Source organism: Leptonotus elevatus, chromosome 17 (assembly GCF_054856555.1).
Source record: "Leptonotus elevatus isolate MCC_2025b chromosome 17, RoL_Lele_1.0, whole genome shotgun sequence".
Taxonomy (NCBI): domain Eukaryota; kingdom Metazoa; phylum Chordata; class Actinopteri; order Syngnathiformes; family Syngnathidae; genus Leptonotus; species Leptonotus elevatus.
Genome location: NC_141255.1, coordinates 8,347,457 through 8,363,474, shown reverse-complemented (window position 1 = coordinate 8,363,474; position 16,018 = coordinate 8,347,457). Strand labels below are relative to the sequence as shown.

Here is a 16,018-nt window from a genome sequence, read left to right as displayed (position 1 = left end):
TTGTCCACCGGTAAGCGAACAATACAGCAACCTGAGAAAGGAACGAGGTGAGCTACGTTTACATTATTTCACCCTCTTTCATGCTTTTTCTTGATGTGTTTGTTTGTGTTTTTTATATTTGTGCTGGTGTGTTGTTACTTGGAGAGCATGTGGCTGGAAAAGGGAGGGGAGCTGGCCGGCTGGCTGGCTGGCTGATGGGGGGGGGGGGGGGGGGGGGGGGGGGGGGCGTTGTACTGTATTGTCTTGTCAGAGAAACAAATGGAAGCTAGTTTTATTGATCGTCAAACAGACACGGTGTCTTAGCAAGAAATGGTCTTTTCTCATGCACGCTCCTTCTTGTTGGTTTTTTTTCAAGTGCTGCTATTTAGTTATTCATTATACCTACATGTCCATCAACATCTTATATTTCAGAATGTTTGGAACCCTGGGATGACCCCAAATGTCTCTTATTTGTCTTTTTTACCTTGATATTACCACATTTATGTAATTTTGTTGTTAAAATATTATGTTTTCACAAAATACTGTATGTTAACACACTCCTCTATAGCTTATTTTAATAGTCAAGTCAAAAAATGACATGTGTACATAAAAACAAAAAGAACAAATAATCTCTTAAATTTTAGAGGGCTGGGATTAAATCCAGGATGGGCAAGAAATGCAAAGAATTTTTTCCTATAACTGCTAATTTTTCCCATATGACTGCTTTATTTTCATTAAGATTGTATTTATGTATTTTTTCTCTCTCGTATTTTCTCTCTCTCGTTATACTACAACTTTTTTCATCCAAACCTTACCTTTCATCCTAGTACCATCACTTTAATCTAATGACACTTTCTAATTGGGTTATGATTTATTTTTTTGTTTTTTGTTATAATACAAAAACATATATTCTCATGACATTATGACTTTTCTCTCATAATATTACACATTTATTCTCGTGGCATTACAACTTTATTCTCTCATGTTTCTTTATTACAACTATTTTATTTTGTTATGACGTCTCCAATCTTGCGAATTCCGATTTTTCTCTCTCTCATAACATTTCAACTTTGTTCTCGCAACATTACAACTTTATTCTCCAAAGAGAATAGCTGTGACTTTTTATAGTCTGATCACAACTTTATTTCTCGTAACAAAAATCACTTTGTTCTCGTAATATTCCAACTTTTTCTCTCTTTCCTATGATACTACTGTCCGGCAGTATTACATTTTTTGTCTGTATTCTTATAATACCATGACTTTATAAGTTTGTGACTTTTTCTCAACAACATAAGTCTCTATATTTGAAAAGATTAGAACTTTATATATATGTGTATATATATGAACTTGTTTTTCCAAAAAAAAAAAAAAAAAAAATCATTGTTTTAATCGGTACCATTACTGTAGTAATTAAAAAAAAAAAAAAAAACGAAAATATGGTAACTCCGAGGGTCCATGAAGGCAACACGTCGAGGGCGGTGACGAAAGAAAACGGTGGGGGAAAGTGAGGAGGTGGAGGAAAAATCGAGGAAAAAACGCCTGGAACCACGGCAAAAAGTAACAGCGTGGACGTCTAACCTTGTATAGACCGTCATTTGGCGGATTACATGATGAGGAGCGAGCCTGTGCTTTTTACATCCAGCGGGGGTGAGTTTCTGATTGAGTTCGTGAGTTGCCTCAATTTAGATGCTTTTTTTTTTCTTTTTCGGACGTGACGGCGACATTTTACGGTCTTTATGTACAGCACGACTTAAATGCTCATTTACACTCACCGCTTTTGCTTCGTGTTTCGAGTTATTCGTCGCCTAAATGGGGGTGTTCTTGCGAGATGGATGTACTACTAATTAAGAACAGTCTTTGTTTTCAGTATGTTCAGAAGAGTATGATTTATGTAGGTCATAGCCCCCACTCCGTAATGCACCCACCCACCTCCAATCGCTTACCTTTCCCCCCCCTCCCCTAACATCTACTTTCACACCTCCAGGCTACTTCCAGTCTAATTGGGGGGGAGCCAGAAGAGTGCCTGTAAAAATGTCAATATCCACACTGCTAACAATTTGAGGCCCTGTTTCACCCATAGGAAACAATGCAAACTCGATTCCAGAGTCAAAATGTCCCACAAATGTTACGTTCTTTATCAAACAATCCAAACTTCTCAAAGTAAATGTACTATTTCTGTCATTTTTTTTGTTGCCATTTAATCAGTGGGAAACTGAAAACTGTCACATATGTGTTAACAAAGAAGACAATCCCAAAACTTTTTTTGTAAAAGAATCAAGTCATTCTTTATATAAATATGTATTTCTCGTAAACACAACTTTTTTGGAGCTATTTCACAGGTAGGGAACTGCAAACTCAATTCCAGCGTTAAACCATCAGAAAAAAACACAAGCACAATTTTTTTTTACCACAACAAAGTAAATAGTGTTTTTTTTAAAAAACTCTACATTTTATTAAAACCAAGTAGTAATTTCCCAAGGATACAGTACAACTTTATTTATTTAAATACGTGTTTTTCTCACCAATACAGCATTTTTGCCTGTTCTTTTTTTTCTTTTTCTTTTTTAGCTATTTCATCCATAACGCAAACTCTGTCAATCTGCTTCAATCAGACTTTGATGCAAGTGTTACAAAAACTAGTGTTGTTCCGATACCGGTATCGAGAGAGGCCCTGATACTGCATTAAAACAGTGGTATAAGCATCGGCGAGTACTAACAAGTAAAATGCAGATACTATTATTTCCGACGCTGATATAGGACTTTGGATTGTGTCTTGCTCTTGCACGACATTCACTGATGTGTAACGTGTTCACTGCATGCCGAGCCAAGCTATCCTATTGGCCCCTGAATGCTCCGAACCCATGGCAGGGCAGCTTTTTCATGTTGAGAAAAAAAAAACTAGGTATCGGTACGGTATCAGCATCGGCCGATGCTGCAAAACTGGGACAACACTAACAAATACCTAAATATAGATATATATATACACACACACACACAGGTATATGATCAGAACAATGATTTTTATGAAAATAAATTCCAAACTTAGATATAAATTCTTCACCAAGTGGAAACAGTGCTAACTTAACTTGATTTAACTTAAACTTGACTTCTGTTTGTCCTATTGAACTGTATTACGGCTTTATTCATGTAAGTTTACAAAGTTTGTCATTTGAATTGTAATGTTTTATTCCCATTAAAAAATCCTAAATACAATGTTTTGCACCCCAAGATCTCAATTATTTAACATCTAGCTTTTTCGCACCATTGTCATCAGCGTAGGTCAAAAAAAAAGTGATGAGTAAAGACTAGAAAGTACAGCTACGTTTTCAAAAGTGCGAAATACAGTGAGCCCTGTTTATGTTTCGGATTTACGCAGGGTAGGTGAAAGTTTGTCTGACCATTTAGGTTTGTTTGTTTTTGTATTATTAAGTTTAACCCCTCCTCCTCACACTTCAAACACATTAATGACTGCTAGTTTAATGCTAACATATAATGAGAAATGTCATAGACGGGCTAACACCAGTTAGCACAAATGCTACGATGATTTGAAAGTTTAACAACTGCTACGACTAGAGATTAGTGGTGCTAGAGATTAGTAGAAGAGCCGCAATCAAATCAAGTAAAGAAATACTCACATACAGTACAGATGCCTGAATTATTATTTTTTTACTTCGTTACTTCCCACCACTGGGTATATGAATGTTGCTCGCTGTGTAACACTCATCTCATTCATCCCAGGCTGTTGGCAGCTTGGAGGCTTGTGGTTAGCATCCGAGCACCCTCTAATTATCGTTGGGAAAGAAATACCAGAGGGAGCATCTTCACTCTCTCCAAACTGACTTAGCCCTGATCCCTCCAGCTCCACGCGGAGGTTTTGCAGATGTATACTTTCGGGTCGGAAAACATCTGCTTGTACGTTAAACCACCTGTTTGATAGCAATCAACCCGGCCCTGTGATGTTTCGACCGGGCTTTCAACGGAATATCGCGAGCACCGCAACGTTGTAATTACAGAGCCGGGACTGCTCGTCTTTCGCCAGAAACTAATGCTGCATCGGCCATCCTGTGATTTGTTCGTAAGAGTCTCCCGTTGGGTGTAGTTCCTAGTAATGCTCAAGGGAAAAAAATACTTTAGTGACTTAAGAGAAAAAAGTTGTAATGTTACAAGAATGACAATGTAATTGAGTAGAAGAAAGTTTGATAAGATACCATAACTTTGAGTATATCTTACAACGCTATAATTTCTTCCCCTGACAAATGAATGAAATTAATGTATTAGGGACAAACTGAAAAGAACAAAACAATACAATTATGAGACGAAAAAACATAGTAAAGTTACGAGGATATTGCTAACAACAACAAAAACGTTGTTTTGGTCGTAAATTGTCTTTGTCTGCACAAAAAATAGTTTTAGGTTTGAATATACAGTCCAAAACTAAAAAGATTTTTTTATACAAAAGTCGCTACATTACTAGAATAAGGTAAAAATGCAAGGATAATATTAAGAGAAAAAAGTCTGTTACAAAAATCTTTTCTTTTCTTTTTTATGTGCGACTGATCACATTTAGCGTCTTTTTGTATCACTGGTTGTGCAGCAATGGAGGAGTTGGTGTACGAGCTCCGGCTGTTCCTAGACCTGCTGGACCGGGAATATCTAAGTGCCGGAATCCGTGAAAAGAAAACGCACCTCTCCAACATTCTCAACCGAGTCCTATCGGAAAAAGGTGACACTACACTTTGCGGCAAATTAGTATGTCCCCAAAAATGAGATGTTTGGTGACTTTGCATCTGTTTGTTTGTCTGTAGGTGCTGCTGTTTTTATTAGCAACCAAGTTCAAATGGGTTAACTTGTTACAGTCCGCGTGTGAGCAATAGCTTGAGATAATTCCAGTTACTACCTGTGTTTTATTTTCTATTGGGCAAGCGGATGACAGAAACTGTTGCTTATTATTTGAAATACATTTGTGGGCCATTTTGTCACTTTTCCACAGAGCCATTGTGTAAAGCAGAGATCCACAGTGGATTACCCGCACCGCCTCAGATGCCACTCCCTGAAATCCCTCACCCCTGGCTGGTAAGACCAGACCCCAAATGTTTGTCTTTTGTTGTTTTTTACAAGTACGGAATTGTAATTACATGGAAAAAGTTTGAACTTTCATAATAAAGTTGTAAAACGTTGCAAGAAAAAAAAAAACTTTCATTACAGGAAAAGGGTAGTAAAGTTACCTGCTAGTTTGAAGTGTAATTTTGGGAGTTACATGTTTTTAATGTTTTCATTTTACAAGAAAAATGTCGTAAATTTTACGAGAAGTCATAAAACACCAAAGGAAAGCTAATACTATACTAGGAGGGAAATGTTTTAATTTTGCGAGAAAAATGCTTGTATTTTACAAGTGTTAATTTTGCATGAAAAACAGGCAACCCAATTTTTCTTTTCAATATGTTCTATGCAGCCCCACTAGTCTAAACACAGTATTCTGATTAATATTTGTGTTTGTGAAATATTAATTAGGCACCAAACTCCAACTGTTTTTATCCATCTCAGGGGGCGGCCATTTTGCCATTTGTTGTAGATTGAAAATGACATCACAGTTGGTCAGGGCTCAGGTAACGACCAATCACAGCTCACATGTTTTCTGAGTTTGGTCATTTGACATTCGCAAGATGAGCCGTGATTGTTTGATTGAGTGAAGTTGTAATTTAAAATGCTTTAGTTTTACAAGAATAAATGTGTGATTATTGCAAGAAAAAAATGTCAATATGACTTAAAAAGTCGTGTGACATTACAAGAAAAAAGTTAAAGCGTTAACTGATTAATTAATCACAAAAAAATTATCGCATTAATCATGAATTAACGCAGATAAATCACACTATTCATTTTTACCATAGATGATGATCTATGGTAAAAATGAATAGTGGCTTTAGCGTGACAGCGGATGACAATTACATGCATTAAAGTAAAGCATTTAATAATGTTTGCGTATCACATTTAGAATATTTGTTCATGTCAAAATATTGGGGTCATTTTTTTCCCATTTTAAATTATGCAAGTAATCAACTGATAAGAAAAAGAATGGGATGAGCGTGTGTAGTATATCAAAAATGTTGAAGATGTCCTCATAACATTAAATGTCAAAATAATTAACACATAACCGGTGCTCTGCAAATTTGGGGGAAAAATGTTGATTAAAAAAAAAGCCTTTTTTATTAAGCAATTAATCGCGATTAATCAAAAAACTCTAAGATGTGATTAATCTGATAAAATAAATGTAATTGTTTGACAGTTATAGAAGTTACCCAATAGAGGTAACGTTGTCTTTTGTGCAATAAATAAAGATGTAATTTAGCAACAACAAAAAAGTTCTAAATATTACCCAATTTCCATATTATGAGAAAAAAGTTAGCAGATAGAATCTTACGTTATAAATTATTTTTTAATTTTTTTTTAGGGTTTTATCGTCAAGTTGCCGTGGGAAAATAAAAATCCTCGGCTAATTTTTTTTTAGGGTTTTATCGTCAAGTTGCCGTGGGAAAATAAAAATCCTCGGCCTAGTTAGTCCCTTTACCAGACTAAGTTTCGGTGCGTGGATAACATATTGTTATCCTGTGAGCGAAAGAAATGAACTGTGCGAGAGCGGGTCAGCACGGGGGAGGAAGAGACAGCCTTGACCACAGTCTGTCTGTGACCCGCGCGAGCCCGGCCAAACCAGCACGCTCGGCGAGACTTCCAGCCTGCGGCTTTTCCGAGCTCCCGACAATGCGCTTTCCATCCTGCAGTCTGCGCTGGCCATTTGGAGGAATCACAGTAACTCCAGGGACTGTGAGCTCTTGTGGAGGGGTCGCCTGCGTTTACGAGGCAATTGCCATGCTGGCCAGTTACAATTACAGTTTAGAGGGTCATAAGCAGGATCACAGGTGAGAGCTTGGTCGCAGTTAATTACCAGGCACGGGACAGATTGTGCTGTGGGATTTTCAACTCGTTGGGAACGACCGACTGTCCAGGAAAATGTTTGGCGGTACTTCGCACCTACTTCCAGTTACGTCAGGCGCTACATTTTGCGCAGCGGTCCTTTCAATGGCGCACAAATGATTTCCATATGTGTTGATGTTGGAGAGCGATGCCGGCCCCCCTCCTCTCTCGCTAACCCCCTCGGGTGGGACCCTCCCTCTGCTTGGCAAGTCAACACACAGGGCGTTGCGTCACGCGAGCGCTAAAATTCCAAAGCATACATCATTTTTGTTAGCTTTTGTTTTGCTCGGCGTATGTAGGTCACCGGCATGTCGACGCGGTTCTGCTTCCCTCCCACCAGCACGATTAGAGGTGGGCTACATTATTTGTAAACATATTATATAATATTTAATTCATTATTATTCAATTATAGGCAGAACACCTTACCCCAAAGACATAAATGCCATCAAGCAAACCGTGCTGACGTTTTCTGTTAATTTTTTAGCTTTGACTCTCAGTTTTACAACTCAAACTCAATTCCATTCATCGTTGCAAGGCGTAATTATATATCTCTCAAACCCAAAGTTGTCCTTGGCCTTTTCCTTGTTTTCATCTGTCGTGCAGTACCGTGTAATTATTGTCTTTTCCCCCTCGCAAACATTCTTTCGACAGATCCTATACTGGATCTCATCTCTTCTTCTTTCGTGTTTTTAATTGACTTGCATCAAATCATTCAGGGCAGATTCCAGATCAGGTTCAGAGCAGACGCCATTTTGATGTTCTTCGTCCAATTTATGCCCATTTGGGAATGTTCCTAATTTTTGCAATGTTCTGTCCTCCTCGCAGGCTCCAAATAACGGCCCTCCTCCTCTACCCAGCTCCTCGCTACCAGAAGGTTATTACGAGGAAGCAGTGCCTTTAACTCCCGGCAAAGCACCGGAATACATCACATCGAGTGAGTGACGTGCACTTTCGAAAGAGACGTGTCAATCAGTCCATCGTTTTTCATTTCTCTCTGATTACCTCCGCTCGCAGACTACGATTCGGACGCTATGAGCAGCTCTTACGAGTCATACGATGAGGAAGAAGAGGACGACAAGGGTCGGAAGACGCGGCACCAGTGGCCCTCCGAAGAGGCTTCCATGGATTTGGTGAAAGACGCCCGCATCTGCGCTTTCCTGCTGCGCAAGAAACGCTTCGGCCAGTGGTCGAAGATTCTCTGCGTCATTAAAGATAACAAACTTCTGGTGAGCAGTTCTTCTTCATTCTTCCCAAATCACTGCTTCATCATATAACTGAAACGACTACAGTAAGGGAACAAAATTGAAAACAAAACGGGCAGATTTAATGTCCTTTATAAAACATCCACAACATCTTACGGACAATATATTTTCTTTTTCGGAAAGTGCAACATCAATGCTGTGTTCTGGTTTTCCTTCATAGTGTTACAAATCGTCCAAAGACCACACGCCCCAAATGGAGCTGACCCTGTCAGGCTGCAGCATCACCCACATCCCCAAAGACGGCAAGAAGAAACGGCATGAGCTGAAGATCGTCCATCAAGGGGCAGATGCCCTGGTACTCGCCGTGCAGAGCAAGGAACAGGCAGAGGAGTGGCTCAAGGTAACAGGATGCAATTTTCAAATGAAAAGGAACATGTATGTTTATGTTTTTTTGTTTGGGATTCAAAAAAAAAAGTTGTAGTCTTAGAAATTGCAGAAACATCATCTCCATGAATGGTGCGGCTTGGTCACATGCTCAGTGAAGGAAAAAAAAAAGATGATGTTCATTTTTTCCAACAGCAATTTAAAAAAAATCATTCAATATAAGTCAAAGTTTAAGGGGCACAAATCAATATTTGAAGAAATGAATTTCAACGCTGCAACTTCATAATCATAATATTACGCCTATAGGAATGTATTTTGTCAGAATAAAAAGTCGTAATCTTATGAGAATAAAGTCACATTTTTCCATTATAAAGTTGCAATGCTAGGAGCCTAGGACATTAAAGTTAATGATTACAATGGAAAGAAAGTTTAACAAGATAATAATTAAAAAAAGACATATTTATTCCTTATTTGTATTATTTGTAGTTTATTTTTATTCTTGGATTATTAGGCATTTTGTTCGAGTAAAGATACCATTCCCCCCCACCCCACCCCACCCCCAAGATGCCTATATTCTCAAAAATAAGTTGTTTGATCAAAAAAAAAGTGGACTATATTACTGTAATACACACTAACACCAACACTAAGGAGGAGTAATTGCTGTATGCTGTTTTTATGGCGCACTAGTTCACATTATGTAGATGTGCACTTCTTAAAAAAAAAAAAAAAAAGATACAACACAATAATTAATTGCTAAATATTTTGTGTAGCCCAAATTTGACCAGCTTTACGAGCCTCAACTTCAGAGGTTCCAAGTGTACATGTGTCTGCCGCACTCACTGGTCTCCTTCTGCCAAAGCCATAGAGCCACAGCCTGTCATTTCCCCCTACAAACATAATTGCCGTATGCTCTCCCTAAGCCAAGAGCAGCGAACTGAGTGCGCTCTGGCTCCAAACACAGGAAGATGAGGGTGGACGTGCATCACCCAGCCTCACTGGCAGATCCATGTCCACAGTGCATGAGGGTCACTGTAATGAACGCTGGCGCCCCGTGGAGCCCTGCAAATCTCATTAACCCTTACTTGGCATGATTGCACCAAGATTCCTCAGCCATTGTGAAACTCTGGATCACTTGATGTGTGTAGCAGCGGTTTCACTTAGCAACGTGAAATTTGGTAGGCATGCCTAACACGAATTCACCCACAAAAAAAAGTCTCAAGAAGCCAGGCCTGAAAAGACACGGCAAGTCTGCCATTTTGTTTTGTAGTGGCCATTTTGGGGTTGTTTTGGTCATTTGCATAAATTAAGCAGTTTGTGTTCGTATAAGCTTTATTTATGGGGGGGTTTATACGTAGGTTGGAGAGAAAAAAATGTGTTAATGTATTTTGACAACGTAAGGAGTAGAATGTACAGATCAGTTTTTAAACATAGGGAGTAAAAGTAAAAGGTAATTTGAAAACTAGAGATAGAGTACCAGCAAAATGCAGTAGAATGACGAGGGGTCAGAAATATGGAAAATCTCCTCTGGACTCTCCAATTTCCTTCAAAAGCTATACATTTGCAAGATGGCCTACGTACTTATGTAATCTTAATGAATGAGCATCTTAATTCTGTGGAAATATTTCAGGATTCCTAATCCAGCCATGTTTTATGGTCCTAACTTTCCGCTAGCCAAGCGAGGCTCAGCACCATATAAACCCCTTCGCAATCCTCAGAATGCGTGTAGATTTTCCATTTCTTTTAATGGCAATGACAGTCACTTGTGGCTAATGCTGTGTTACTGTATTACATGTTTCTAGGTCATGAGAGAGGTGTGTGGTAATGGGGCTTTTGAATTGGATTGCTCCGGATCCCCAGTCCACAAACCTGAACTGGAAAAGGTAGAACCATAAAAATAATAATAATATTAATTGTACAATCAGCAGATGTTCGCGTACCACTATTCTTGTACACATTATGCACCCTTTTATAGGTTTTTAGTTTTTAATACAACATTTTTTGATCCACTATTTTCAGAAATCCTCTTGTGACAGGCCAAGCTCAGACGGCGAAGCAACGCATGAGAATGGGCACGTCGACAACAAGGACCACGGTATGTATCAATATGAAGATTGGAGATGGAGACTTTTTTATTATTTTTATTACTTTGTGAGGGTTCTTTCTGTGCAAATCCATCCACGGGATCCTTCTGTGATGCCATTCCAGGAAAAGGAAAGAAAAATTCCAAGTCAGAGCAGGGCAAGACCGGGACTGTTGGGAAAGGCGCTGGGAAGAAAATCACCAAGATCATTGGGCTGGGCAAGAAGAAGCCATCCATGGATGAGCAGACTTCATCAGCAGAGGAAGATGTACCCACGTGTGGTAAGCAGTGGTGTAAAGGAATCAAGTACAGATACTTTAAATTTACTTCAGTTGATTTTTGTTCATGACGATCCAATTCACATTCCCAAAAATCCCACATTTTCACTAAAGCAAACAGTGGTGCTTTGATGCAAGTTTCATTTGAAAATAGTGGGCCTACTCTATAATATTGTGCTTTATAAAATTATATAGCATAACATAATTAAATAGAATGTAAAGAATTAAACAGCTTGTGCATCATGATAAATGAATTGCAGGTCCTTTGTAGTACTGTATAACATATTTGACATACTAAACCTCCTCCTCAAACCATTCCAACTTAAAGTTTCACATTCTTCATTTCCACAATACATTTCATTTCAGTTTAGCGTGGGCTATTCAGCTTTTAAATTCCCAAAACTTTATTTCATAGTGAATTAATTAACTTATATCGTGCTCGTTGCAGTAAGTTTCATTTGTGGTCTTACCTTTTGTTTGATTGAAAGGCTACCTGAACGTGCTGTCCAATAACCGCTGGAGGGAGCGCTGGTGCAGACTCAAAGACAACCAGCTGCTGCTGCATAAGGACCAGGATGACCTGAAAAGCCACATCGCTTCGCTCCCACTCCGAGGTTGCGAAGTCAGCCCCGGCCTGGACCACAAGCACCCTTTTGCCTTCCGCTTGTTACGCAATGGTCAGGAAGTGGCTGTATTGGAGGTACTTGAAGCTGTCATCAGCGTCTAGGTTTTTTTCCGCTCAATAATATATGCGCGCTAATGTTGATAAAAAGAAAGGATTTGTTTCATTTTTCTTGTTTCTGTTCAGGCATCCTGCTCTGAAGCCATGGGTCGCTGGCTGGGAGTCTTATTAGCCGAGACGGGCTCCATCGCAGACCCGGCCACCTTGCATTACGACTACATTGACGTGGAGACCACCGCCAACGTAATCCAGCTGGCCAAACAGTCCCTCTGGTGAGAGACGTGCAACGGGTGGCCCCATCAGACGTCAAAATAGCCAATCGACACTGGTCAGAATTTTTTAAGCGACTAATTACTGTAATGTTTCTTCCAGTTTTACCAGTAAGCGTGCAGTCTCCCCTAACCCGTACTTGGACAATACAGTCGGCAGCTATGCCTGCCCCAGCGGGATGGCTCTGCACTACCATGACGTACCCATTAATGGAATGGTATGACTCACGTTTCACATTTTCCTATAGGAAATCATGGAAATGATTCATTCCATTTGGGGGTGATGGGAGATGAGGGAAGTGGTCAATTTAACTCACAAAAAAAAGTCTCCAAAAACTGTGCCCGAGTAGACCACGTGGTCTTCACTTAACAATATGAAATTTGGTATCCATGCCAATCATGAGCAGACCCACAAAAAAAAGGTCTGAAGAAGCCATGCTTGAAAAGATTTAGCAAGTTGACCATTTTAGTGTCATTTTGACCAATCACTCAAATTTGAAAATTCAGCCCGGAATCCGTTTTCTCTAAGTAACATGATATTTGATAGGCATGTCAATCATGAAGCCATGCCAAAAACAAAACAAAAGACGCAGGAAATTTTCGTTTGAAGCAGGCAAAAGATTTTGTCTGATGGCTATGTTGTCATGATGTTATAATGATAAAACAATCACTATCGAGGGCCTTTGTGACTGTCTGAGCATGGCAACCAAATTTGCTTACTCCCATTGATTTGCTTTTAGGTGTGAATGCCTCTGTCCTTTAGATGCTCATAATCTACTAACATCTGTCCTTCTAAACACCCTTCTGTCCGCTTGCAACGTCTCTTTTCTTCCTTTCTTGGCGTTAATGTGCAGCACTCCAGTCCCGGCACAGGTGGGAAAGAAGCGCACGATGAGAACTCCTACGAAAACATACCCTCGGCCAAGCTGACCGTCTCTACAAATCACTATAAGACACCTGTTTCTAAAGTCTCTTCTAAATTCCTCACTGCTGATACTAAAACCAAAGATGCTGCTCAGGTGACTAACATTGTGTGACGCTTTTTGCTATTAGCATCCCAATGAAAACCTTATTAACAAGCTTGCCCTTTCAACTAGAGCTCTTCAATCATAAAGCCTGCAAAATTAAAGCTGCCATAGAAGACAGGCCAGAAGATATCGGCCTGAGCCTTTTACACGGAATTCCCAGTACACGCTAACACTTTCACTAAGCATAACGGGCCATACGGAGTGTTGATTATTGTTTTCCAAAGTAAAAGCACATGTTTGCAATGTCTTATAAATAAAACAAGATAATCAGTCTGCCCCTCATGGAAGATTTCAGAAATCTGACAATATTTACTGTTTGAGAGGCTGACATTCTGAGTATTTGGACAATTTAAAGTTTAACAAGGTCTTGAATCGATTATCAAAAATGATTATTGATTAATTTGATAATCGATTAGTTGTCGATTAAACGTTGCACCTCTGCTGTGTTCTATTCCACTTAGTTTAAGGGAAAGAAGGGAACCACAAGCAATGGGTTGGCATTCAAACAGAAGGCAGATCCAAGAAGTCAGCAAAAGAAGAACGGAATCGCTAGTATGAACGGGACAGCGTCACTCAAACGCAATAACTCCAGTAAGTACCACAAAATTTATGGTACTTGGTTCCACTCAAATAAACCTTCCATCTCAGTCCTAGGTCCATGTAAGATAATAATCATAATATTTAAAAAAAAAAAAAAATGTATAGTTACGAAAATGAAAGTGATCAAATCCTGTTCCTGCCAACTATTTGATTTGAAGGAAGGAGGAGAGACTAGATTCGGCAGCAAAAGAGACCAAAATCCATTTAATCTGGATCTGATCCATATTGCATCTCTGGCACCAATTATAATCCAATCCACTCATTTGCATTCCAGATGCGGAACAATGTAAATATGGGAAAAACCGTGTCGAGGCGGACGCCAAGCGGCTGCAAGCCAAAGACAACGAGCTGACCAAGAAGAAACTCGACCTCAGGAACCACCTGACCGCTCTGAAGAAGGAACGCATAGACCTGCGCAGCGCTATTGAGGCGGCCTCAGGTGAGACAGAGCATAGAGGCAGGCATACAGGCCAGACAACTACAATGTTCCCTCACGATATCGCGGATCACCTACCGCGGACCCGCTCCATCGGCAGGTTTACAGCCAAAGTTGAACTGGTTTATCCCAACAGGCAAGCGATCGCAGGCATCGCTGTCTGAACGCCTGAAGAAGGTGGAGGACGAGTGCAGGCAGAAGGAGGTGGAGCGAGTGAACCTGGAGCTGGAGCTGACCGAGGTCAAAGACAGCTTGAAGAAAGCCCTGAGTGGAGGGGTCTCCCTGGGCCTCACCATTGAACCCAAACCTGCTCCAGCAGCGGTCCAGGTCACTACGCTACTGCCTCCATAACAGCTTATATTGATATTTGGGGGTTGTTTTTGTCCTTTACTTAGTTATCCTATAGTTTTTGACTTTTTTTCCTCCCAAAGTTACACATTTATTCACTTAAAACTGCAACGTAAAACGTCAAGTTCATCGAGTAACTGGTGTTTCTCCCTGGCAATTTTGCATCGTAGTCACCGGCAACGTTACGACGGGTCCAGGGGTCTTCGCCCTTCTCCAGCTGCGACACCAGCGACGCAGAGACTTGCTCCCTGCCCGTCAACAGCGCCTCGCTGCTCCGCCGCCAGCAGGGCATCCCCAAGGCCTCGCCGGTCCGAGGACACGTCCTGCGGAAGGCCAAGGTCAGTGGTAATAAAGACAAAAGAAATTGCAATAATTATAAAATACTGTATGTTAAAGTTTTCCAATGCAAATTTTGAAAAGTAAAACAAGTCATAAATGTTTGTTTTCCAGGAATGGGAACAGAAGAGTGGAACCTAAAGCACCACAACTGGCTCTTTGGTTCTCTTCTATAGGAGACATTGCCTATGTATTTATTTGTAACGGTCCTTCCCACACTTTTTTTGTTAACCCCAAAAAAAACAAAGAAATGCTGGTTTTCAGACACGTTTCTACTGTTGAGCATGTTTGGTTGTGTACATAACGATTTCTATGCATATTGTGTTGCCTGACTTAATTTTTGTGCTTTTGCTCCAAAGCCTCTCTCCACAGATTCAGTCCAAATCCAATATTTATTTGTAAATGTTTCAAGAAAAGCTGTTATAGCTTCCCTCTATTTATGTTGATATATTTAAAGTATATATGTAGAAAAGGAATTTCTTTACACAGCAGGTTTCCCACACTTGGGGTTTATGGCCCTTAATCATTCCTCACCAAGAATTGCAACCACTCTGAAAAGAAAAAAAAAGTCACATAAATACTCTACCAATCCAATCAAACAATACAAGATACAATTTTAATTTTACTGTTAACAAGTCTTCATTTAACAATAATTCAAAGTGGGGGGGAAATCTACATAAATGTACTACAAATAGACAACATTTCGGAGATGACGTTATTTTGGAAGAATATTGCCTGAAATAATGCAATATTACAAGGAAAAATTATCTCATTTATCTGTTCAGTGTCGCTCTCATGGTCTTATTTGTCTTGTAAAATAATTGATAATATTTAGTAAGTATGGTAAGTTTTATGCTGTTAGCATGAGGTGGCTTTACTCTGTCAATAAATGTGAACTTGCCATATGTAGCATAGCTTAGTTTAGCAGATTGGTTTGGGGAGTAGGTATGTGTGTTTGTTTTTTGCACCTTATAAATGTTCTACTTCATTTCATATTGGACAGTCGTCACTTTGACGACAATAACATGCTTTGTACATATTTTGAGAGACTTTCTGTGTTTACTGAGTTATATAAATAAATATCTTCTAAAGTTGTCTTGTTGCTCTTGTGAATTCATGTACAAAAACACAACACGTTTAGCTGGACATTATATTACAAACTACTGTATTATATACAGTGTATATTACACTAAATAAAGTACTTTAGTTAAAAAGTCTGAGTAAAAAATATTTCTGAAATCAGTTTTCTGTCCCAAAAAAAGCTTTTAAAAATCCATCAATTTCTCTATACCATTTTCATTCTTTGCCTTATCTCTTTTGTCCTCCCATTCCTTCTTTCATTTCATCCTTCCTCCCTCCAGCCATTTTTTCACATCCTGAGTATATTTTCTTCATCCCTCTACCTTCCATCCTCTTATCGTTTCTTC

General features: G+C 39.4%; 1 protein-coding gene across 3 annotated transcripts; it reads left to right on the top strand.

Annotated features, from left to right (window-relative positions):
• On the top strand, positions 1-15,686 carry afap1 (actin filament associated protein 1). Of its 3 annotated transcripts, none has more exons than XM_086059960.1 (18): positions 1-47; positions 4,574-4,702; positions 4,970-5,052; positions 7,774-7,882; positions 7,963-8,174; positions 8,371-8,550; positions 10,334-10,414; positions 10,551-10,626; positions 10,740-10,895; positions 11,381-11,592; positions 11,701-11,846; positions 11,947-12,061; positions 12,698-12,862; positions 13,333-13,462; positions 13,746-13,910; positions 14,044-14,234; positions 14,426-14,593; positions 14,706-15,686. In XM_086059960.1, exons 2-18 carry the CDS (start codon positions 4,576-4,578, stop codon positions 14,730-14,732), a joined length of 2,343 nt encoding a protein of 780 aa, XP_085916086.1. In that variant the 5' UTR covers positions 1-47; positions 4,574-4,575; the 3' UTR covers positions 14,733-15,686. The 3 variants fall into 3 exon arrangements, with proteins under 3 accessions (XP_085916086.1, XP_085916085.1, XP_085916087.1); XM_086059959.1 differs by lacking the exon at positions 1-47 and adding an exon at positions 1,463-1,626; XM_086059961.1 differs by lacking the exons at positions 1-47; positions 12,698-12,862 and adding an exon at positions 1,463-1,626.
• Positions 15,687-16,018: the final 332 nt, after the last annotated feature.